General features: G+C 53.5%; 1 protein-coding gene across 10 annotated transcripts in view; it reads left to right on the top strand.

The window, feature by feature from the left end:
* Window positions 1-21,982, top strand: part of TTC21A (tetratricopeptide repeat domain 21A) — a 35,450-nt gene extending 13,468 nt beyond the window's left edge. For 3 of the 10 annotated variants that reach the window (XM_027523099.1, XM_027523093.1, XM_027523102.1), the window contains 23 exons: window positions 432-516; window positions 2,523-2,621; window positions 3,728-3,920; window positions 7,270-7,367; window positions 7,528-7,728; window positions 8,932-9,061; window positions 10,763-10,920; window positions 11,128-11,343; window positions 12,245-12,483; window positions 13,409-13,481; window positions 13,594-13,704; window positions 14,032-14,170; window positions 14,348-14,451; window positions 15,885-16,073; window positions 16,935-17,045; window positions 17,654-17,735; window positions 18,487-18,637; window positions 19,069-19,230; window positions 19,345-19,552; window positions 19,642-19,866; window positions 20,347-20,467; window positions 20,636-20,703; window positions 20,805-21,000. In XM_027523099.1, the coding sequence (XP_027378900.1) occupies window positions 432-516; window positions 2,523-2,621; window positions 3,728-3,920; window positions 7,270-7,367; window positions 7,528-7,728; window positions 8,932-9,061; window positions 10,763-10,920; window positions 11,128-11,343; window positions 12,245-12,483; window positions 13,409-13,481; window positions 13,594-13,704; window positions 14,032-14,170; window positions 14,348-14,451; window positions 15,885-16,073; window positions 16,935-17,045; window positions 17,654-17,735; window positions 18,487-18,637; window positions 19,069-19,230; window positions 19,345-19,552; window positions 19,642-19,866; window positions 20,347-20,467; window positions 20,636-20,703; window positions 20,805-20,882 (3,241 nt within the window). In that variant the 3' untranslated portion in view covers window positions 20,883-21,000. Of the gene's footprint in view, window positions 1-431; window positions 517-2,522; window positions 2,622-3,727; window positions 3,921-7,269; window positions 7,368-7,527; window positions 7,729-8,931; window positions 9,062-10,762; window positions 10,921-11,127; window positions 11,344-12,244; window positions 12,484-13,408; window positions 13,482-13,593; window positions 13,705-14,031; window positions 14,171-14,347; window positions 14,452-15,884; window positions 16,074-16,934; window positions 17,046-17,653; window positions 17,736-18,486; window positions 18,638-19,068; window positions 19,231-19,344; window positions 19,553-19,641; window positions 19,867-20,346; window positions 20,468-20,635; window positions 20,704-20,804; window positions 21,001-21,676 lie in introns of those variants that run through there. The other 7 variants (XM_027523100.1, XM_027523096.1, XM_027523094.1 and 4 more) reach the window with 6 other exon arrangements.
* The last annotated feature ends 1,134 nt before the right edge of the window (window positions 21,983-23,116 follow it).

The raw sequence follows: 23,116 nt of genomic DNA, 5'->3' as shown, positions 1-23,116 counted from the left end.
CCTCTCTCAGGGAAAAGTTTGGGTGGTGGGCCAAGACCAGGATGACAGCTTAACTCTCTAGGGTCCCAGGCCCCCTCTCCCTGCTGTCCTATTCCTAGGATGTTGCTCACATGGCCCACATTCCAGCCAGCAAGAAGGAGGAAAGAGAAGAAATGGAAGGCATGCTGTAGGGATACCACTGGATATACCCTGGGCACTTTCACTTGCATCCTATTGGTCAGAACTTAATCACATGGTCACACATGAGCTGCAGAGGGAAGCTGGGAAATGTAGTCTTTATTGCAGTAGCCACATGCCCCAGCAGTTCAGCAGGTTCTATTAAAAGGAGAAGGGGAGGATAGATGTTAGGAGACAATCACAAGATGCCACCGCACCATCCTAACCTTGCCTCTGAACTCTCTCAATTCACGTGGCTCCTCTTCCTGTTTCAGAATCCTCGAAAAAGACAAAAGCAATATCGATGCCTGCCAGATTCTAGCTGTGCATGAGCTCGCAAGAGAAGGAAACATGACCGTAGTAAGTTCTTTCAAGACTCAGAAGTTGAACCTTGAAACCAGCCCAGCCAAGGAGGGACCCTTCACAGCACCTCCACCCCCAAGACCTTGGAGGGGGCTCCCTGGGACTCAGCTCCCTACGCCCATCCACACACTCGGAGCTCTGGCTTGGTCTTTGAGCCACACAGTTCCAAAGGCCGGCAGTGAGGCTGACACGCTGCTCTGGTTCTGCCTCATGTTCCCTGTGTGCCCTGGGCAGGTGTCTCCACCTGGATGAGCCCCAAGATGCTCATCTGTGAAAATGGAGATAATTCCACCCACTCTGTGTGGTTGTTATAAGGTCCAATTACAGGACACGTAGGACGACTGGGAACGGTGCCCAGTGCGCTACAATAACTTGCTCCATTTTAACTGATGTCATGATTGTGGTTTGTTGCTGGTTTTGGTTTTGGTTTTGTTTTTGCCACACTGCATGGCTTGCGGGATCTTACTTCTGTGACCATGGATTGAACCCAAGCCCACAGCAGTGAAAGTGCTGAGTCCTAACCACTGGACCTCCAAGGAATTCCCATGGTTGTGTTCGTGTTCAGGAAATGCCTTTTTTTAAGGGAATGGTTAGAGTTGTTCAGATATTGACCAGGCAGTACCTGGGCCCATGGACTTCCCAGGTTGCTCAGTGGTAAAGAATCCACCTGTCAATGCAGGAGACGTGGGTTTGGTCTCTGGGTCCCCTGGGTCAGGAAGGTCCCCTGGGGCAGTAAATGACAACCCACTCCAGTATGAGAGTCACATGGACAGAGGAGCCTGACTGGCTACAGTCTGTGGGGTCACAAAGAGTCAGACACAAGTGAGCAACTTAGCATGCACCTGGCCGTAAACTTGCTCCTAAGACTTGTTTTCCAGAGAAACCCCAAAGAGTCCTCAGATGCAGTCAGAAGCACCTCGAATTCCTAATGAAAACCTCCATGCCCAGACACGTTCTTACTTTCAAAAAGAGTTTGTGTCTTCAGTGAAAACCCTGCCTTCTGAATAAAGACATTGCCTCTGCGGAGAGTGTGACCAGTCAAGAGGCCCTAAGGGGTCATGGCAAGAAAAGGAAGTTTCTGGTTCCTTTTGCCCAGCTCTGAGGTTATGGATGTTGTGGGGTGGGGTGAGGCAAAGGGCACGGTCTGTATTTGGTAGGAACCCTTGAAAAGGGCCCTAGCCCTGTTTCTGGGTAGAAGCAAGGGAGTAGGCCTGTCCTCAGCTCCCTGAGAACCTGGGGCCCTGAGCAAGCCTTCTAAGGGCCTGGCCTCATGGTTAGGCCCAAGGGCAGTTAGCATTTAATGCCCCTCCTTTGCCCCCATCTCAAACCCTGGGATCTGCCCCTCACCCCACCCCATATTCTTTCCTGGTGCTTCTTTGCAGCTGTGGACTAAGAACTCCCTACCCCACATAGTGAATGGGCAGAAGAGTCCAGGAAAGAACACAGGCTTTAGACTCAGTCAGCCATCTGGATGGCTGGGTAACCTTGGTCAAATGACCTTAACCTTTCTGACCCTTCATCTGCTAGACTGGAAAATTCAGTTACACTGACTGTCAGAGTCCCTGGGAGGATTCACTGGAATGACAGAGAGGCATCAATGTGGTGACTCAGGTCAAAATGGAACAGAAGTTTGGGGCCAGAGACCCACCCTGACTCCTGGGCCAGCCCAGGTGGTTTGCAACCGCCTCGGGGGGACTGCTGTGTGTGCACCATACAGCTGGCTTCTGGCACTGTTTGGGGGTGTCTCAAAGGGCAGCTGCTCTTCTCGGACTCGTGAATAAAGGGGCAGTGCCGGCTCTGGAGGGAAAGCCCCTGCGGGGCCCCAAAGTGATACTGAAGCCTGGGGACACCCAAGGCCAGTTAACTCTGAATCTCTGGCATTGGTGCGGAGGCCCGAGTGTGTTTAAGATCTCTCAGCTGGTGCTCCGGGCAGCCACCCTTGAGAACCTTTGCCCCACTCGCCTTTTACCTACTGCCTTTGACGTTGTGTTTTGCTCTTGCAGGCTGCCGAGCACGTTAGGAATCTGATTAAGGCACTGGAAACAAGAGAGCCCGAAAATCCAAGCCTCCATCTTAAAAAAATTCTTGTGGTGAGCAGACTGGTAAGAAAGCTCCTCCCTGGTTTCTGAACTAGCGCATCCTGTCTTGTTCCCAGGGGAGATCTGTGGTCCCCTAGAAGCTCCCTCAGGACCCTGCCCCACCCCTCTGGCTTAAACTTGATCTCTCAGTCTAGTGGCCCAGGCCCTGGGGCCCCTGCCTGCCTCCATCCTATCACAGTATCCGGTGGCTTCTCTCTCCTGTGCCCACGTGCCCTTCAGAGATGCTGTGAAGACCATGGAAGTGAGATCTGGAAGTGCTTTCAGAGTGGGAGGCGCCCTATTTGGGGAAAGAGGGCAGCAACACAGCTGTGGAAGAGCAGGGTGCTGGAGCCCCCGACTCCTGTGTTCTTTTTGTGAAAGAGACCCAGGGAGGCCGCCTGCCTAACTGTCTCTGACGCCAGGCACGGTGCAAACAGCTGCCAAACGGCCTGTCTCTGTCGCAGCCTTCAGCCCCAGAGCAAGACTTACTAGAAGGGGGGCTTCCCAGGTGCTCCTGTGGCTAAGACTCCACTCTCCCAGTGCAGGAGGCCTGGGTTCCATCCCTGGTCAGGGAACTATATCCCACATGCTGCAACTAAGAGTTCACAAGCCTCAGCTGGAGATCCCGTGTGCCCCAACTGAAAAGAAGAAAGATTTACCATAAGGAATTGTCATGAGAGCAGGGGCAACTCTGGGGAGTCTAATTCCACTGGGATATGCTCTCTCCCTCCACCTCTGTGTCTGATTCTCTCTGCTCATTCTCCACACACAGCAGGGAATGTGGCTGCTCACAGCCCTCAGGGCCACTTCCCATCAGTGCGACACCAAGAGTTCCCCTCGTGCAGTTTCAGTTTATGAAAAACCTCCTGGCAACTTGTTGGACCGGTGACTATGGCCAGACACGGGGCTGGGTCCCTCCGAGGGCTCCATGCCTGGAGGCGGTTCCGCACATGTGGCCACCGGGGTCGGGGGGATTCCTTGCGAGCTGGACAGCTACCTGGACACACGGTACTTTTGGGGCTCTCCTGAGCACCCCCGAGTCCTGCCAAAGTGTCCCCCATTTGCAACATGGCCTTGTTGAGGCAGGTTGGAGTGACTGGTATCCGCTTCCCCGTGTCTGTTCCTTTCAGTGTGGGAGGCACCAGGGGATTCTGCAGCTGGTGTGTAGCTTCATCGAACGAACCTTCATGGCCACATCCTCCGACGCCCACATGGCCACTGAGCTGGGCTACCTCTTCATCCTGCAGGACCAAGTAAAGGAGGCGTCTCTTTGGTACTCGAAGGCCATGAAGCTGGACGAGAGCAGCGTGGCTGCCTTGACAGGTCTGGGCAGGCTGGGCAGGGAGAGGGGTGGCAGGCTGGCGGGTGGGAGCCAAGCAGGGTGACCTCCATGAATCCTGAAGAGAGGGGTTGGTAAGCATTCTTCCCAGAGGGTATGTGAGTTTGGGGGTACATTGTAGGATGGGGTGCCTTTTGAGGCATCTACACATAATAGACGTAAGAGGCACAGGAATTCTCGACAGCAGTCAAAGCCATTCTCATCTCCTTCAGACCTCTGATAGCCACACTCTGCCTGACATGTTGGGTCAGCCCTGCCTCCTCTCAGGCCCCCCAGCCCAGCGCCCCCTCCCCCCGGCCCCACAGCCGCTCACCTCACCTCTGTAGACCCTTCCTCTTCAGGCCCCCGTGCTGAAAGGCCACCAGAGTGAGTAGTTTTGAGAGTTTTGCTTCCCCATGTGTCCCAGGGCTTCCCTCCCACTTTATACAAATGTCAAGTGAATTTTCCAAAGCCCAGTTTTCATTTTTACACAAAGGTCTCAAATCTGTGGTCTCTAGCGAATCCTGAAACAGAGGTATTTGATTTTAGTGGAGGCAGCCTCATGATCAATGCCCCAGGCAAGCTGGCTTCCTGCCCCGGCTCCGAGGAGATGTGTCTTTTGAGGGTAAAGTCACTTCTCGCTAAACTCCAGGCACATCTGTGCAGCACAGTCAAAAAAGCAGTCCAAGTGGTTGGTCTTGATTTCTGGTTCAATGCATCAGGCTGACTCCTCGGTTATCGCTTCCTCCTCCCTCCCCAAAGCCCCCCCAAAGTCACGGGCAACATTTTAAAAAGATGGTGAGGCCCCATAGCAGCCCCAGAAACAGGGTAAGGTGCCTTTGGTAGACCAGGAACTCTGAAGAACTTCTTATTTCTAGAAGATAGTAAGCAGACTGCATTCAATCTGGAATCTCTGAGCAAGTCTAGAAACCTATAAGCCAACATGGGCAGAGACGGGACAGCTAAAGAAATGAGTAGATCAGCTTTCCCCAGAGGGCTCCAGAAAAAAGAAAAATTAAAAAAAACACAAGCTTGGGGTCCCCAGAGGCTGGGAGCAAAATATGTCATGAGGTCATCATCGAGATAACAGGAGGGTTATTGGAAGCCCAAGAAGGGGATCAAGGAGACTCTTACCAGGTGTTGGGACAGGACAGAGCAGAACAAAGCCCCCCATGATGTCCCACCACCAACAGGGACATGAAGGGCAAAGCCTGAATGCCCAACACATAGGCAAAATCCCCTGAAATGTTCCTCCACCAGGCTGAGTCCTTGCCTACTTCCTCAATTCAAGGGAGAGTCCCTGCTGGTCAGCCAAAAGGGAAGTCCACACTCTCCAGCCAAGCCTGAGTCCACGCATATGTGTCCTTGACTCATCCATCTTATCTGGTCCGTCTGGGAAAATCAGGGGCCTTAGCAATTTGAGAAATCTGCCCTGATTGCTAATAGTCTTCACTCTAGTCCATTTATAAATCTGCTAGCAGTTTGAAAGAGGGGCCAAGTGGAACATGCAAAGCAGTGGCCCTCTGAGGAACAAAGTTAAGGCCAGATACAGAAAAGACTTTGTCCCCAAAACACCTCCTGTGTTGGCTGAGTCTAGAGTCTATTAGGTCCATGAGTAAAGAACATGCCACTAGGAAAAAAATACAGATAACAAAAATAGAGTTGCTGAAAATTTAAAATATGATTTTTGCAAAGTAAAAATGTCCATAGATGAGCCAAGTAGTGGGACGGATATGACTGAAAACCAAGATGGTGGTGGGGAAGACAGTCAGAAATAAACTTACCCAAATGGTCGAGGAATAAATTGTAAAAGAAGAATAGTAGGAACAGAAGGGATTTGTCCTCCCAACATCAAAACACATCAAAACAAGAGTAGTTAAGGATTTCCTTGGTGGCTCAGTGGTAAATAATCTGCCTGCCAATGCAGGAGACACGGGTTCGATCCCTGATCTGGGAAGGTCCTGCGTGCCTCGGAGCAATGAAGCTCGTGCACCCACCACAACACTGGGCCTGTGCTCTAGAGCCTGGGAGCCACAGCTCCTGAAGCCTGTGTGCCGTAGAGCCCATGCTCTGCAACAAGAGAAGCCACCACAGTGAGAAACCAGCGCACCGCACTATAGAAAATCCCGCACAGCAGCAAAGACACACAACAGCCAAAGAAAAAATTATTTTTTTAAAAAAGAGACGTCCATTTGAGGCCAATCCTGGAATACACAAATAGATCAACAGGATAGAAACAGGCCTTCTGATAGAAATGACATTTCAAACCGATAGAGTTTCAATAACTCGTGGTGGGATACCTGACTATTCTTTATGAAAAAAAATAAAGGTAAATGCCCATTTCACATTATCCTCAAAAATAAATTCTAGATGACTTAGATATTTAAACGTAAAAGTTAAATTGGACTTGGGTTGCCCGGGGAATTCTAAGCATAACTACAAACTCAGAAGTTCTAAAGGAAAATATTTGACCAATTCATGTAAAAATTTAAAACTACTCGATGGCAAAAAGGCAGAGGAAAAATAGGTAAAAGGTTAAAGGCAAACTAATGGAAAATGTTTGTAACAAGGAATATATATAAAGAGAATAGAGAGATCTAAAAATCCATCCAAAGAAAAATAGGAAAAAGCTATAAACAGGAAAGTTACAGTAGAAAATATATAAAAAGATGTCCATTCTCCCTAAAAAGATTTTTTTTTTTAAGTGAATTAGAACAAGTTATTCACTCTTTAGCATGGTAAAGAGTAAAGCATGTTTGTGAGGTCGTGGGGAAAGAAAAAAACACTTCCAAATTCTTGACAGTAATATTAATTCAAATATCCTTGGAGGGCAAGCTGGCCTTATCTATCAAGGTTTTTAGATGTACATGCCCTTTGACCTATCATCTCTACATAAGGAGTTAGAACACACAAAAATGTTGACCATGGCATTGTAATATTTAAACACTGAAAACCAACGAAATGTGAAACGAGGAGTCCTTCAGTAGTGCAGTAGTTAAATAAATGGTTACATCGGCAGTGAAATATTATGTCACCATTGAAGAGAATAGGGTAATTTATATGAACGGATGGGAAGATACACTATACACTAATAACATGCAGATGCTTTGCAAGATGTTTGAAGAAATCCACTCCAATCTGTTCATGTTGATTCTCTCTAGAGAAAGGCACGCTGAGGGCAGAATGTGAGCTGGGGATGTTTTCCTTGCCCTACGATTGGAACGCTTCCCCATGAGCACATACCACTCTCTGAGTTTATGAAGTCGCGGGGAAGGGTCCCTGCCGTCCACTGTCCCTTGGCCTGCTGGCTCTGCCACAGAGCCGGCTGTTCATCCCAGTTCTGTCCCCTCCCAGGGATCATCTGGTGCCAGATCTTAGACGGCCACCTGGAGGAGGCCGAACACCAGCTGGAATTCCTGAAGGAGGTGCAGCAGTCTCTGGGGAAGTCCAAGGTCAGAGCCCTGTGGGGGCCGAGGTTGCCCTGGGATCCGGCCCCTGCCACACCCCCTCCCTCTCCCCAACCCCAGTTGCCCCTTGGACTTCTGCTTCTCCTTGGCCTGCTGGCTCTGCCTAGTGAGCGTTGCCTCCAAGACCCGGGCCTGCTCCCCACAGGTGCTGGTTTTCCTCCAAGCCCTCCTGGTGTCCAAGAAGCATAGGGGGGAGCAGGAGGCCACGACGCTACTAAAGGAGGCCGCCGAGCTGCACTTCTCCAGCATGCAGGCCCTCCCCATGAGCTCTGAATACTTGGAACGGCTCGACCCCATCTTCCTGGTCTGCATCGCCAAGGAGTACCTGGTCTTCTGCCCCAAGCAGGTTAGAGGAGGGTGCTTCTTCGTGGGACGGGGAGCGGGGGTTGGACTGGTGAACAGGTCTGGGCAGAGGCAGGACCTACCTGGCCAGTCACTAGGTTGCTTGAGCCTCGGGCAGTCGGGGAACCCAGTGCTTTTCACATTTGCACAGGCAACGTGCCAATCACCCAGGAAGTGGGGCACAACCCTGCATCTCCCAGGCAATGCTGATGCTGCGGTCCAGGGACTGCATGTGAGGAGCGGGGCACTGGCCTCTGTTCATCCCAGGGAGGAACTGGGCTCCCTTTTCTCCCAATGTCTTCTAAGAAGTATTTTGGTCTTTGCCTGTTTGTCTGGCCTTCCCAGACAATCAAGAGTCCTGTGGGCAATGATTGTATCTTACATGCCTTAATATCTCCCAAGTGCCTGGCACCCCACTCCAGTACTCTTGCCTGGAAAATCCCATGGACGGAGGAGCCTGGTAAGCTGCAGTCCATGGGGTCGCTGAGGGTCGGACACGACTGAGCGACTTCACTTTCACTTTTCACTTTCATGCATTGGAGAAGGAAATGGCAACCCACTCCAGTGTTCTTGCCTGGAGAATCCCAGGGACGGGGGAGCCTGGTGGGCTGCCGTCTGTGGGGTCGCACAGAGTCAGACACGACTGAAGTGACTTAGCAGTAGCAGCCTCGTAATGCCATCCCACAAATATCTATTGAGGGCATCACCATGTGCCAGATGCCATGCTTGATAGGGGGGAGTCAAAAGTGAACAAATGAAGTCCCCATTCTCAGGAGCTTATGCTCTTGGGCAAAGTAGTACAGAGTGGATGGTAAATATGTGTGTGAAGCATGAAAATGTTAGTCACTCAGTCATGTCTGACTCTTAGCTACCCCATGGACTGTAGCCCACCAGGCTCCTCTGTCTATGGGATTCTCCTGGCAAGAATACTGGAGTGGGTTGCCATTCCCTTCTCCAGGGGATCTTCCTGACCCAGGGAATTGAACCTGGATCTCCTGCGTTGCAAGCAGATTCTTTACCATCTGAGCTACCAGGGTAAAATAAAGTAAAAAAAATGAACAAAGTAACTAAAGTAAATAAAAATAAAATAGGATAAAGTAAAAACACGTGTGGAATAAAATCCCTTCACTGAGTGTTTTCTAAGCACTCCAGGAGTCTTTTTCTTAGAATAGGGCAAACCGCACAGCCAGACCCTTGTGTTCTACAGCCCCGGTCTCCAGGCCAGATCGTGTCTCCTCTTCTTAAGCAAGTCGCTGCCATCTTGAATCCTGTAGTCAAGGTGGCACCAGCCCTGATTGAGCCGCTGTATGTGATGGCCCAGGTCAAGTATCTCTCAGGTGAGCCAGTGAGTCCTTGTGGCTGGGGGAGCCGTGGGTGAGTGTCTGCAGGCTCCCTGCCTGGGACACTCCACACACACCCCCTCACCCTCAGTCACCAGGTGCGCCCACTGTTCCCAGCCTCCAGCACCCCGACTCCTCACCAGCAGAGGTCTCTCCGACCCTCCCTTTTGCTGATTACTTACTTGATCTGTACCAGCTGACAGTCACTGAACTCGATGATGCAACAGCACTGCTCTGATCCTAGGGGACAGCAGTGCTCAGAACAAGAAAAGCTCCACCCTGGAGTTTGTGTTCTAGTAGGAGTACGTGGACATAAAGCACAGTGTTATTGTCAGGACATGACCATGTGATGGAGAAAATGAAAGCCGGGGAGAGGATATAGGGGTGGCAGTTTTTAAAAGACAGTTGGGAAGGCCCCGAGGGAAGGGGACCCTGTGCCATTAGACTCGCAGAGCCTCATGGGCCAGAACGGTCCCCATTCAGCCTCTCCTATCTCAAGGCCTGGATCCTGGAGAAAGAGGGAAGGATGGGGAGAACCCTCGGTGGGGGCCTGTTGTGCTCTCGGAAGTCTTGGCTCCCCGTGACCTTTCACCCCCATCTGCCTGAAAGTCAAGCTGATCTCTGGTGTCCAGAGGCTTCAGAATGCCATGGCACGTCTGTGTGCTCTGCACTGTATGGGTTGCACTTTCTAGAGCTCCTGGTCTTCGTCCTCTGTCCTCCCAGTGTTCATCAGAGTGCCAGGTTTACCCGCTGCTCCAAGGTCTCCTGGGTACAAGGTGAGGGCAGGCCCTCCCTCCCCTGCCAGACACACACACACAGGGATGCCGGCAGATACCAGCGCTTTAGGGACAAAGCAAGGTCTCCAGCTGCTCAGGTTGTCATGGTGACACCTTCACATTTCTGCAGCACAATTGAAGGCGCAGGGAGTTTGGGACCCAGAAGCAAGTGCTCTCTACCCACTGGGTGATGGACCCCAAGCAAGAGCTGTTGAGGGACCTGGCAGCAGAGGAAGGAGGGCCTCCCAACCAGCTCACTGTACCCTGGCCCTGAGTTGCCACTGCCTCCCATTTAGGGTCAGCCTGGCACAGGAAGGCCTCTGGGCCCCAACGTGCCAAGGCATTCAGAGCGCAGTCTCAGGAGCCCATGGCCCTGGACGTAAATACTGACTTCGTCCCTTTGGAGCTGAGTGACTTACATCACTAAAGTTCCAGTCCTGCATCTGAAAGACAGGCATGATAATACCAACTTGGTGGGGGTGGGCAGACACTAAACCAGCCTTTCTCAAGAACTTTGCCTGTGTTGGCACAGAGCGGGTGCTTCTCAAGTTGTGGCTGTCACGGTTGCTGCTATTATTAGGCTTTGTTCTGCTCTTAGGTATGGAAATTGAGACTTCAGTGTTCCCCTGAGCCTCCAGACAGAGCAGTGAAGTGACTTAGCCATCTCCCTGAGGGTACAGAAGGAAGGGAGGTGTCACACCCAGGTTTGAGTCTCCTGGCTGTTGTCTGGGTCAAGGCAAAAACTAATAGTAGTTCTAATTTTAGGAAGAGACCTTTGAGTCAAGCTGAACAGACACGGGATAAATGCCCAGCTTGGATATTTCTGGGAAACAGGACACGTAAAATTCCTTCTGCCTTTACGTGGTGGGTCCTGAGAGTGCCCAAGGATCCCTGGATGTAGGGGTTTGTTTCCTGTTTCTAGGGGAGTTAGAGCATGCCCAGAGCACCCTGCAGCGTTGCCTGGAGCTGGACCCCACCTCCGTGGACACCCACCTCCTCATGGCTCAGATCTACCTGGCTCAGGGCAACTTTGCCATGTGCTCCCACTCCTTGGAGCTGGGCGTCAGCCACAACTTCCAGGTGGGGGTCCCCGATGCCCTGTCGCTGCTCAGCATCCCACAGCCCCACTAGCTTCAGCCCCTACTCGCCTTGGGAGAGTAGCCCCAGGAGCTGCCAGAATCCCTCAGCCCCTTCTGCTGGCCCAAAGGCAGGGACTGGCTCTGTGGAATCCTGGGGCTTTCTCCCCTATGGGAGTTGGAACCCCACACTCTGCTGACGCTCCTTTAGGTCCGAGACCACCCCCTTTACCACTTCATCAAGGCCAAGGCCCTCAACAAGTCTGGGGACTATCCAGAAGCCATAAAGGCACTGAAGATGATCATAAAATTACCAACTCTGAGGACGGAAGAGAACAAGAAGTTCCGTGGGCCCTGCGTGCGCCCCAGCGAGCGGGTGTCCATCTTACTGGAGCTGGCAGATGCCCTCCGGATGAACGGAGAGCTGGTGAGAAACGCCCTGCTCTGTTCTCTTGCTGCTGGCGCGTGCTGGAGAGCCAGGGTAGACCTGGGAACCAGGCTCTTTGATTCTGGCTGGTGTTTCCTTGCACTTTAGTTTAGCTTTTATTCATTTGGGAGTATCCCTCTCCCCTACTTTAAAGGCTTCAGTGGCTCCCACACCCTTAAGATAAACTCCAAACCCTCCTGAGTCCTGCACGATCTGTCCCCTGCCGACCTCACTGTCCCCAGAAGGTTGTCAGGGAGGCAGAGCACAAGGCCCACCAGAGCCACCACACGTGGTCGTGCAGTTGGGCAGTGCACCTCTCCAGTGGATGCCGCTTACATCCCCTTGGAGTTTTGCAGTGTGCAACCTGCTCAACTGTATGGGGCGGCCCTGGGACCTTGGAAGGTCTGGCTGGGCAAAGGCACAAAGAACCAAAATGGGCAAAGAAAGTAACTTTGTTGGAATAATTGAGAGTACAAATGCAATGAAGATACAATTCAAATATACCTTTATGTGCCCAATTCCATGGATAGAGGAGCCTGGCAGGCTACAGACCATGGGGTCACAAAGAGTCGGACGCAACTGAGTGGCTAACACTAACTAACCATAACATAAAAATACCTTTGACTGAAAGCAGGAAGGTATAGGAGATGCGTCCATAGGTCTCTCGTAGGAAGAAATCACATTCAGACTTTGAGGCACTCAGGGACAAGTTCTCACAGTCAGGGATTTCATGTCCCCCAGCTGGCCCTGCCCTCCAGGAACAGTGGGCCTCAACCCCGAGAGGCTCGCTCTCCCTGTCCCCTTCCTGCTGCTCTAAAGTGGGGATGGGCCATCCTCTCCCTGGCTTCCAGGTGTGGTGGGTGACAGCAAATGGAGGGTCTGTTGGGTTTCCTTGTCTTAGCACGAGGCCACCAAGGTCATGCAGGACGCCATCAACGAGTTCAGCGGCACGCCGGAGGAGATGCGCGTCACCATCGCCAATGTGGACTTGGCCCTGAGCAAGGGCAGCGTGGACCTGGCGCTGAGCGTGCTGCAGAGCATCACGCCCAGGCAGCCCTGCTACACGGAGGCCAAGGAGAAGATGGCCAGCATCTACCTGCAGACCCGCAAGGATGCCCGCCTCTATATCGGGTGCTACCGGTGAGCCCCGGGCGGCGCACTGACCGGCCCGGTCCCAGTCGCGTGTCAGGAGTGTTTTCTCCAGATCGTCTTCTTTGCCCCGGGGCTTCAGAACGTGTTCTCAGAGTGTGTTTGACAATAGAAGGGAATTTCCCCTGGTGAGAATCTGAGTGTGATAGGTCGGTCAGTCAGGCCAACCTGCTGCTGAGTTGTAAGGACACAGGAGTGAATCTTCCCTGAGTTCTGCTTGCCCCTCATTATGGTTCATATCCTGGTGGGAACCATGGTTCCGGCGTGGCCTGTCCTTGGGGAAGTGTTCAGGGGCTTGGATGTAACCGATGTGAGTGAAGGAGGATGGAGAGCCGGGATTGGGAGCCCTCGGCAATTTTCTCTACAATTTGACGTTGGGCCCTCAAGTGTACCTTTCTTGTCCCCTTCCTCAGGCAAAACTCGATCTAGGCAATTCGGGAGGAAGGGGAGGTGATGCCACGAGCAATGGGAAACCAATAAATAGTGAGATGACATGGTCTCATTGAAGGTTTAGAAAAAGTAGGCTGGGACTTCCTGGTGGTTCAGTGGTAAAGACTCAGTGCTTCCAATGCAGGGGCTTGGGTTCAATCCCTGGTCAGGGAACTAAGATCCCACATGCCACGTGAGGCTTGGCTGGGGAAAAAAAAAAGAAAGAGGCTGCCTCATGAAGAAGGTTCTAGGCGTTTGGGGTGGAGGCCAGAGGAGGGGGTGGAAGTCCCGGCCATGATCCAGATAACAGATGAGGAGAGCCTGAACTAAGGGAGCTAGCACTGCGTCCCATCTGAGCCGAGAAACACTGGGTGATGAATAAATGAGTGAGTGCACGGGTGGCAGACAGAATGAGTGAGGAGAAGAGACGGATCCAGGAATAGGAAGGACGCACAGGGCTGAGCTAAGGTTTTGGTTACTTTTGCAGGGAGCTCTGTGAACATCTGCCTGGCCCCCACACCAGTCTGCTTCTGGGTGATGCTTTCATGAACATTCAGGAGGTGAGTGAAGGTCTCGTGACCACACTAAGTGGCTGCACCCCGCACCCACCCTGCCCAGTCTTGCTTCTCCAGTAAGGGAGAAGAGAGAGATGGCAGACCCTTTCCCCACCAGCCAGAGAAGGCCCTGGAGGTCTACGATGAGGCCTACAGAAAGAACCCACACGACGCATCCCTGATCAGCCGGATCGGGCAGGCTTATGTGAAGACCCACCAGTACACCAAGGTCGGGCCATGATGGGGTAGGAAGGGGCAGGGAGGGCCAGCCCAGCAGGGAAGATGGAGGAGGGTGCTTGGGTGGGAGGCTGGATGCAAGGAGAGACCCCCCTGAACAGGTTGCCAAGGAGAGGGCTCAGCAACTCCCCACCACCCCTAACACCTGCTGAGGCTGAGGCTTGAGACCTGTGCCAGGCGGGAGGCCATTGCATCTGAGGCTTCTGTGTTCTGGAGGGGTACACAGGCATGGTGAATGCAGGGTTGGGGGTCGGGGCACAGTGTGAGGTGCCCACATACAAAACCAGACCTGATGCCCGTATTTCCTGTGTGCACGAAGGCAATTAATTATTATGAGGCCGCCCAGAAGATGAGCGGACAGGACTTTGTGTGCTGCGATCTGGCCGAACTGCTCCTGAAGTTAAAGAAGTTCAACAAAGCAGAAAAAGTTTTGAAGCAGGCACTGGATCATGACTTTGGTGAGCACACCCTAACTGTCTTCCCTAGCCTGACTTCGAGCAGACACACCCCCTCTTCTCCTGCAGGATGGGGCAGGGGACAGGCACTGGCTGGGGCTCCGAACCCAGCCCCCATCCTCCCCCAACAGCCCCCTCCCCAGGGGCCAGGAAACACTACTTTGAGTTTCCATTTTGCAGTCAAAGACATCCCATCCATGATGAATGATGTCAAGTGCTTACTTTTGCTGGCCAAGGTTTACAAGAGTCATAAAAAAGAAGATGTGACGGAAACTTTGAACAAGGTAATTGACAAGTAGATCTAAGCTGTCTATCTGCCATTTCCTGATGGAAGCTGGAGATAGGACTGCAGGTCTGGAAGTCTCCAGGCGTGGTCGTCTAGAGAGGATCCAGGTTACACCCCTGACATCCACCTTCCACTTATCCCCCAACCCTTGCTCTCGTATTGATTATGCACGGAAGTGCTCAAAACCCGCCTGGGCTGGACTGGAGAAGGCAGGGAGGAAGACAGTGCCTTTGTCCTCAAGGATGCTTGTGCTGTTATTAATAAACAATGCCAGCAGCTCTCACGCACTGAATGCTCTGTGCTGAGTTCTGTACTAGGCTTTTTGACTTATTTAATTCTCACAGTAGCTCTTTGAGCTAAGCACTGAGGCATTCCTGTTTAACAGATAAGGCTCAAAGAGGTGAAGAAATGTACCCAAAGTCACACTGCTAGTAAGTGGTGGAGCTGAGATTTGAACCAGCTTTGGCCTGTCCCAACCCATAGTCTACCGCTGGGAGCACTGTGTGCTTGCTAAGTCGCTTCATTTGCGTCCGCCTCTTTGCGACCCTCTGGACCATAGCCCACCAGGCTCCTCTGTCCATGGGATTTTCTAGGCAACGAGAGTGGAGTGGGTTGCATGCCCTCCTCCAGGGGATCTTCCCAACATAGGGATTGAACCTGCCTCTCTTACGTCTCCTGCACTGGCAGGCAGGTTCTTTACCACGAGCGCCACTGAGAAGCCCCTGCTAGGAGACTCCTGGCCGTTTTTTCCCTTCCTCTTCACTCTGTACCCAAAGGTGGGGCCTGGCACTTGCCCCTGGGGCGTGTGCCTGTGGTTGTAGATCGTCTCTGACTGCTTGATGTGACTTATCCTTGGGGTTTCCCACTGGATTTCCATTCCTCAGTCTGGCCTTCGGGGAACCCAGGGCTGATCTGTAACCACTACCCAAAACTTAACCCTGGCCTCATTGTTTCCTCTTGCCCCAGTGCTCTCTGGCTACTCACTTAATCACTGTTATGTCACGGCTATTTGTGGGGGCTGCCTCAAATTCCCAGCAGGACACTATTCAAAACAAACGCACCCAACAAAACACGGCCTGTGCTGAACACCTACTGTGTGCCTGTTCCAGCCTATCGGACAGCTGAGGTAGATCAGAGACAGTGAGTGCCAGGTGTGATGGAAACAGGTAAATGAGCCGAGTACAGTGGAGTGTTCTGTTGCTTGAGAGCCTTTGCCCTGCTCCTGCCCCTGCGGCAGTACCGGTTTGCCTCCTGGTGCTCAGCCAGCAGCCTTGCCTGTCCAGAGCGACCCAGATTTGCTCAGGGGGACCTGAGATGCCCTTCTTAGACAGCTAGCTCTGAGATGAGAGCTTGGAGGCTTGCTGTGAATTGGCCTGAGACCTGGCACATCAGGCTCTGGGTTGCTCACGCAGAGTTTCCTGGTTTCCCTAGGCCATGGACCTCCAGTCTCGGATCCTGAAGCGTGTTCCCCTGGAGCGACCGGAAATGATCCCCTCCCAGAAGCAACTGGCAGCCTCCATCTGCATCCAGTTTGGGGAATACTACCTGGCAGAGAAGGAGTATGCCAAGGCAGTGCAGTCTTATAAAGATGCCCTCTCCTACACGCCTATTAACAATAAGGTGGGGTCCTTGGAGTGAGGTCCTTGTCCTTGCCTTGGGACACAAAGCCTTGCAGAGCTCCCTGACTGTGGACGGAAGCTGTTTCCTTCTCTGTGGTTCCCTGCAAGGGGCACAGACCCCTGGTGTAGGCAGGCCTGCAGATCCCAGGGCCCTCACCCACTGCAGCCCTCGGTGGCAAGTGTAGCATTTTCAGGTCCCCCTTGCAGGTGGGGAGAGGACACTTTGGCTGCTAGGGGCTTTTCTGGGCATAAAGCCCAGACTAAGCTTCCAAGGAGGTTTAGGGTCATGTGAGAGGCATGGCTCCAGGTGGGAAATGGTGGCTGGAGTTCACTCGAGAGGAGATGAAGAGCTTAGTGACAGACCCATTCATGTATTTAATGTGTTCTCATTTAACAGATTCCCAATATGTGCAAGCCAGGTACTGGGCCAGGGCTTGGAGACGCAGTGGGGCAAGACAAGGTCCCTGCCCCGGGCACTGGGTACACACAAGTACATAGGCAGTTCTAATAGCATGTGATACCCACAGGGGGGTCAGGACACTTGCGAACTCAGATGAGGGGTACTGTCCCGGAGCCTGGGGCGCAGAGGGCTTCCCAGAGGAGATGAGGTCAGAGCCGAAGCCGAAGGATCAATATGCGCTCAGTGGGCCCTGCCTCTCAGTGGTCAGTTAGAAAAAGTCATGACGATATAGTACTGGGTGGGAGAGGGGGAGAGCCAGAGACATCATCCCAGGGGGTCAGAGACATGCTTTCATGCTTTGAAGGCAGAGCTGACAGAACGTGGGCGTGCGAGGACGAGGCCTGGGTGCCCAAGCTTTCCCGTGATGTGCATTGGTTGCTCACTGTCTCGGGGCCTGTCCAGGTGGTGCTGGAGCTGGCGAGGCTCTACCTGCTGCAGGGACACCTGGACCTGTGTGAGCAGCACTGTGCCGACCTCCTGCAGACTGAGAAGAACCACGAGGCAGCCTCCGTGGTGAGAGGCTGTGGGCCCGGGGCCCCACGACCACAGGGTGGGCTGCTGGGCCGTGGGGTAGCAGGGGACTCAGCACAGGATCCGTCACCCCGGACGGGAGGGGTGGGCTGGCAGCAGGGGGCAGCAGCGACCTCCCTTCTGGGCCACATCCGAGGGGAGAGGGTGAGGCTGATTCACTCCAGGGGAAACCACACCCGCTGGTAAAGGCCAGGCGAGGACAGGTTCCTGGGGCTTCGGGAAGTGTGAGGAAACAGCCCTCCCCAGTCCTACCCCTCTCTGCCCTGTCACCCAGACCACCTCCAGGGCTGTCTCCAGCAGAGGTGGGTAGCCCCCATTCCACCCTGCTGCCCGCATCTGGCAGTTCTCAGACATGGGTGGAGGGGCTGGCTCCACGGTGTCCACCCTCGGCTTTTCCTGCCTCCTTCCCTCCTCACCCCCACCGCTCTCCCCAGGCTGTCCCATCCTCTGTGGGACCTTCTCCCAGTGCCCAGAGATGCTCCCTAGGAAGTTCTCTCCTACCTTCCCTCCTTCCCTGTCCCCCCTTCCCACCACAGCCTCCCCGCCGCGCCCATGCAAGCTGCTATCCCAGCATCATGTGAATTCAATAGGTGATGGCTGACCTGATGTTTAGAAGACAGAAATACGAGGCTGCCATCAACCTCTACCACCAAGTCCTGGAGAAAGCACCAGGTAACTAACTGGCTGCATCACGCCTGCCCACCATGACTGCTGCTGGCAGTTCCCATCCAGCAAGGTCTGCTCTCGCCCAGAAGGGTGGGCCCTCTCCCCTCCTTCCTGACCGGGCAGAGGAAGCCCCTTCCTCTCTGATTGTTCCCAGAGAGGCAGGAAACTGATAAAGTCCCAGTGGAACGTGCCGGCCCTTTCCCAGTCCAAGGGGCCAGTTCCTGGTCTCAGGCAGGGCAGTGCTTGGTCCTGCCTGTCTGTCCCCAAAACCCAGACACTGTGGCTCAACCTAAGTTCGCCTTGGGAGGTCACAGCCTCCTGGAGGTGGCTAGAAATTCTCCCCTGACATGTAGCTCTCTTCCCACTCACTGTAGCATAAAACCGCCCTGTCTTGCTGGGGAAGGGGCCAGACATGAATAAGAGGCTTAGGCTTGAGCTCCAGCCAGGCCCATGTCAGGCCCAGCAGATCACAGCTATTAGGAATGCAGGTCTTGGAGCCAGACCTTCTAGGTCTGAATTCTGGTCTTCCACTTACCTGATGTGTAACCTTTGGCAGATTACTCAAAGTCTTTGTGCCTCAGCCTTCTCATCTATGAAATGGGAGCAGTAAGAGTGACCACTTCATGGTGTCTCAGTGGAGCCGCTGGGATGCCCACGTTCAGCCCAGTCCACCGGTGTCTCCTGGTCCTCTCTGCTTCCCCTACCTGATTCAGCTACTGGTTAGCACAGCCTGGAGGTTTCTGCTCTCTTATTTTAGACAATTTTCCTGTATTGAACAAACTAATCGATCTGCTACGAAGAAGTGGCAAACTTGAGGACGCCCCTGCCGTCTTTGAATTGGCCGAGAAGATGTCCAGCCGGGTGCCTTTGGAGCCAGGGTTCAACTTCTGCAGAGGCATCTACTGCTGGTGGGTTGGGGGGTGTCTTGGCAGGCGTGTCTAGGTGTGTTTAGTCACTCAGTCGTGTCTGACTCTTTGCAACACCGTGGACTGTAGCCCACGAGGCTCCTCTGTCCCTGTGATTCTCCAACAAGAATACTGGAGTGGGTTGCCATTCCCTTCTCCAGGGGATCTTCCTGACCCAGGGATCGAACCCAGGTCTGCTGCACTGCAGGCAGATTTTCTACCATCTGAACCACTAGAGTGTAGGAGGCTCTCCCCAACAGACGTGCTGGGCTTTGCCAGGGAAGCCGAAGCTCAGCTTCCACATCGGGAAGTGGGGAGACCAGAGATCCTGCCCTTGCTTTGCGCAGATTCTCGGAGTGACCCCTGAGTGTTCCTGTTCTCCCCGGGCCTCAGCGTCCTTATCTGATTCTCGGGGTTACTCTTCTCTGCTGCAGGCACATAGGACAGCCCAACGAAGCCCTGAAGTTCCTAAACAAAGCACGCAAGGACACTGCTTGGGGCCAGAGTGCCACCTACCACATGGTGCAGATCTGTCTGAACCCAGACAACGAGATCGTGGGCGGAGAGGCTTTCGAGAACCTGGTGACCGAGAGCAAGTGAGGGCCCAGCTGGCTGGGGCTGGGGAGGGAAGGCAGGGAAAGCCCTCGGCCTCTGGATTGAGGTCTGGCGAGGGCCTCGTGGGCAGACCAGGCCAGCGCCCTCCTGCTCAGCCCCAGTGCCCGCAGCTTCAGCAGCAGGAAGGAGTTGGAGCAACATGGCGTGCGCACCGCCGAGAAGCTGCTGCGGGAGTTCTACCCACACTCGGCCGGGGGCCATACCCAGCTGCGGCTGCTGCAGAGCCTGTGCCTGCTGGCGACCAGGGAGAAGGCCAACGTGGAAGTGGCGCTGAGCACCTTCGTTGAGATGGCCCAGGCTGAGGTGTGCTGGCTCCCGGGATGGGCGGGCGGGTGGGCGGCATGTTGAGGCGGAGGGTCGGGCGCCAAGATGCCTGCTTCCCGCCTGCACAGAAGGACAGCGTCCCCGCCCTGCTGGCCATGGCGCAGGCCTGCTCCCTGCTGAAGCAGGTCCCCAAGGCACGCACGCAGCTGAAGCGCCTGGCCAAGGCCCCGTGGGCACTGGCTGAGGCCGATGACCTGGAGAGGAGCTGGCTCCTGCTAGCCGATATCTATTGCCAGGGCGGCAAGTTTGACCTGGCCTCGGAGCTGCTGCAGCGCTGCGTGAAATACAACAAGGCGAGGGGTGCACCGCCGTCGGGGCTGTTGCAGGGGGTGGTGTGTGTGTGAGAGGCACTGGGGCTCTGTGGGCAGAGATGCAGGGATAGCAATAAGATGAGAAGAGGCAGGACAGGAGGGGTCCCGTGAACCACAGAGCAGGACAGGAAAGCAAGGCAAGAGGAAGCGAACAGGGTTCAGCCACCTGCAACAGGGACGCAGAATGGGGAGAAGAGATGAGAAGGGCTCAGGAAATGGAAGGGTGGCATGTAAGGAGGGTTTGGTTGGGTCAGGGGGGAGGGCCTTGGGAGGTCAGAGCGGGAGGGCTGTGAGGGCAGGGGTCATTCCAGTATAGGAATAGCTGAGAAGAGGGCACCCAGTTCACCCTCTTGTCAAGGCGGGAGGTACTGCGGAGTCCCTGAGTGGTCTGGGTTACTGCACCCCCTGCCCAGCCCTTGCCCCTGCCGGGTCCCGCGCTGCTCTGACCGGCTTTCCCTGCAGTCCTGCTGTAAGGCCTACGAGTACATGGGCTTCATCATGGAAAGGGAGCAGTCATACAAGGACGCGGCCGCCAACTACGAGCTGGCCTGGAAGTACAGCCATCACACCAACCCTGCCATCGGTACAGTCATCGGGCAGGCACGCGTGCATGAAGGAGGGGCCAGGGCCGGGGACCACCCTCCCGACCCCATATCACAGGGCCTGTGATCTGTTTGTGGTGGGGAACCAGAGGAGTTCTCGGGTTATCAGAGTGCCACCCACTGTCTTTATCCTCCCTACATCTGGACAGGCTTCAGGCTCGCTTTCAACTACTTGAAAGACAAGAGATTCGTGGAAGCCATTGAAGTCTGCCATGATGTAAGCTCCTGACAGTGGTGGGATGGGGCGGGGGGTGGGGGGTTGGTGCAGTGGCACGGGGCCCTGTCTGGTGTCTCATACCCTTTCTTTCTCTGTCCCAGGTCCTCAGGGAGCACCCCAACTACCCTAAAATCAGAGAAGAAATTCTGGAAAAGGCCCAAGGGTCTCTGAGGCCCTAGCTGTGGTCAGTGGGAACCAGGGAGGGTGGAAACTCTCAACCTACAGAAGTTTCATGGAGGGAGGGTGGGGAAGTGGGTCAGTGGAGAAGAGAGTCAGAAAATAACCTATTCTTCCCCATTTCTGTGTGTGTGTGTGGTTGATTTGAATCAAGCCTAATCTGGTCTAAAGGACATCCCAAAGCTTTAGGTTTTTAAGGTGCAAGGAGCAGTTTGACTCTGAGGAAGAAAGATGTCAACCAGCTTAGCTTCCCCTGGGTTCACTGGGCAACTTCTAATGGACCCCACTTTTATCCCACACACTCAAGGGCCAAAAGGGAACAAAGAGGTGGTTCAAAAAATACCCTACAGCTCCTTTAATATTTTTCGGTCAGCCCATACCAGCCTCCCCTCTCCTCTGTGGTCCCCAGAGTCCTGAATTACAGAAGCAACGGCCCCTCCCTACCAAGCCGCCCACTGGCAGGGGGCCCACACAGGCCCTCTCTGTCCATACATTCTGCCTCCTCCTCCTCAAGGCTTCAGCAGGCCTCTGCTGGTCCTTACCAGTTTGGGAGTTTGTGATAGACCTCATCACTCTTGCTTCGGGCAGGAAAAATACATCCCAAGAAAAACTAGCTCTGCGCTTCAGCTTCAGTAAAAGACAGTGGCCAACTAATTCATCTTCCAGGAACCCTTCAACACCCAAGGGCACAAAAGCAGGGGTCTCTTTGTAGATGAATAATGTTAACGGTAACTGACAAGAGGGTGACAGAGGTCACCCTTGCTGTGCTCCCAGTACCTCTCTTCCTGTTTTTCAGGATGGCAGTAATGGGCCAGGCTCACCGCAGGGGAAGGAGCTCTGAACTGGGAGTCAGGAGGCCTAGAATCTCCCTGTGTGACCTTTCCCTCTGGGTATGTGTCCCCATCTGTGGCAGGAAATTAGACTAGATCTCTGTGTTCTCAAATTACAGTACAAATCCCTGCCAACGATATACAGCAAACATCTGAAAGTTTCATAACTATGTGTTTAAATATCATCCTTATATAATAGAGAAAAATAGCACACAAACTCATGAATTTGTGAGTGCTGTTACATAGAGTACTTCTCACTTTTAAGCATATTGATATAATTGATAAAAAGTAAAATAATTCATGGGCTTCCCTGGTGGCTCAGTGGTAAAGAATCCACCTGCCAATGCAGGAGACACAGGTTCAATCCCTGGGTCGGGAAGATCCCCTGGAGGAGGAAATGGCAACCCACTACAGTATTCTTGCCTGGGAAATCCCATGGACAGTGAAGTCTGATAGGATACAGTCCATAGGGTTGCAAAGAGTCGGACTTGACTGAGTGACTAAACAACAAAATATACTTAGTATGAGTAGAACTCAGATAGGGCAGAGTTTTCAAGTTGTCCAGTGACTAAGGTTTGGGAGCAGTGAACAGGTTAGGGTCCCTTCTAGAACAGTGTGTTATAAAAACAAGGCTCGAAGTCATGAGGGATGACTTAGGCTGTCATCCCTCATGACTTTGAGCCTTGTTTTTATAACATACTGATGATCACGTGCATGGCCTTTTGGTATGAGTCAATGATCTGGAACATCTTCCCCAGGTTACCACCATCATTCCTATGGGAAGCCAGCTGCCTTTATTATGATCTGTTTTACAAGCTAGTTTCTAGGGGTGGATTATGTTGAGAGGTACCCCTGTGGCCCTAGCTGGGGAGTGGGCGGCTTAGTCCAACCATGGGCTGTGGCCATGGGATAGGAACCTGCAGGAGCTTCGAACCAGAGTATTGGAGCTGTGGGGAGCTGCCACCCAGACCCCCAGGCTGGCCCAAGCACAGCCTCAGCACCCTTGGAGAGACCCAGGTTTTGGATCACGCACACTGGAGCAATCACAAGCGTGTCGGGCTTCCAGGGTACACAAGGCAATGTAATGAACTAGGGTACTCCACCCTGAGATGCCTCAGACCTGGCTGTCCCTGCCTAAGCTGGTTCTGGGGACAGGCGGCCCCACTGCAGGCCAGACTCCAAACCATGAGTTCTGTAATGGCCACTCCACTGACGATAGGACTGCGTGACCATGTCCACACATCCTGAGGCAAGAGATACATACCTAGAGGGTCACAGAACTGGCAGAAGAGAATAAAACCTACAGAAGGAGAGGTAGACATTTGAAAACAGAATGGAAAGTCACAGATATGCACCAGAGGCCTGCAAGTTCAGGCGCTCCCGTGAGTGCCGGTTTATGTATGAAC

This window comes from Bos indicus x Bos taurus, chromosome 22, assembly GCF_003369695.1.
Source record: "Bos indicus x Bos taurus breed Angus x Brahman F1 hybrid chromosome 22, Bos_hybrid_MaternalHap_v2.0, whole genome shotgun sequence".
In the NCBI taxonomy this organism is placed as follows: Eukaryota; Metazoa; Chordata; class Mammalia; order Artiodactyla; family Bovidae; genus Bos; species Bos indicus x Bos taurus.
Note: the sequence above shows the minus strand (reverse complement) of the source record. Positions and strands in the feature narration are given on the sequence as shown.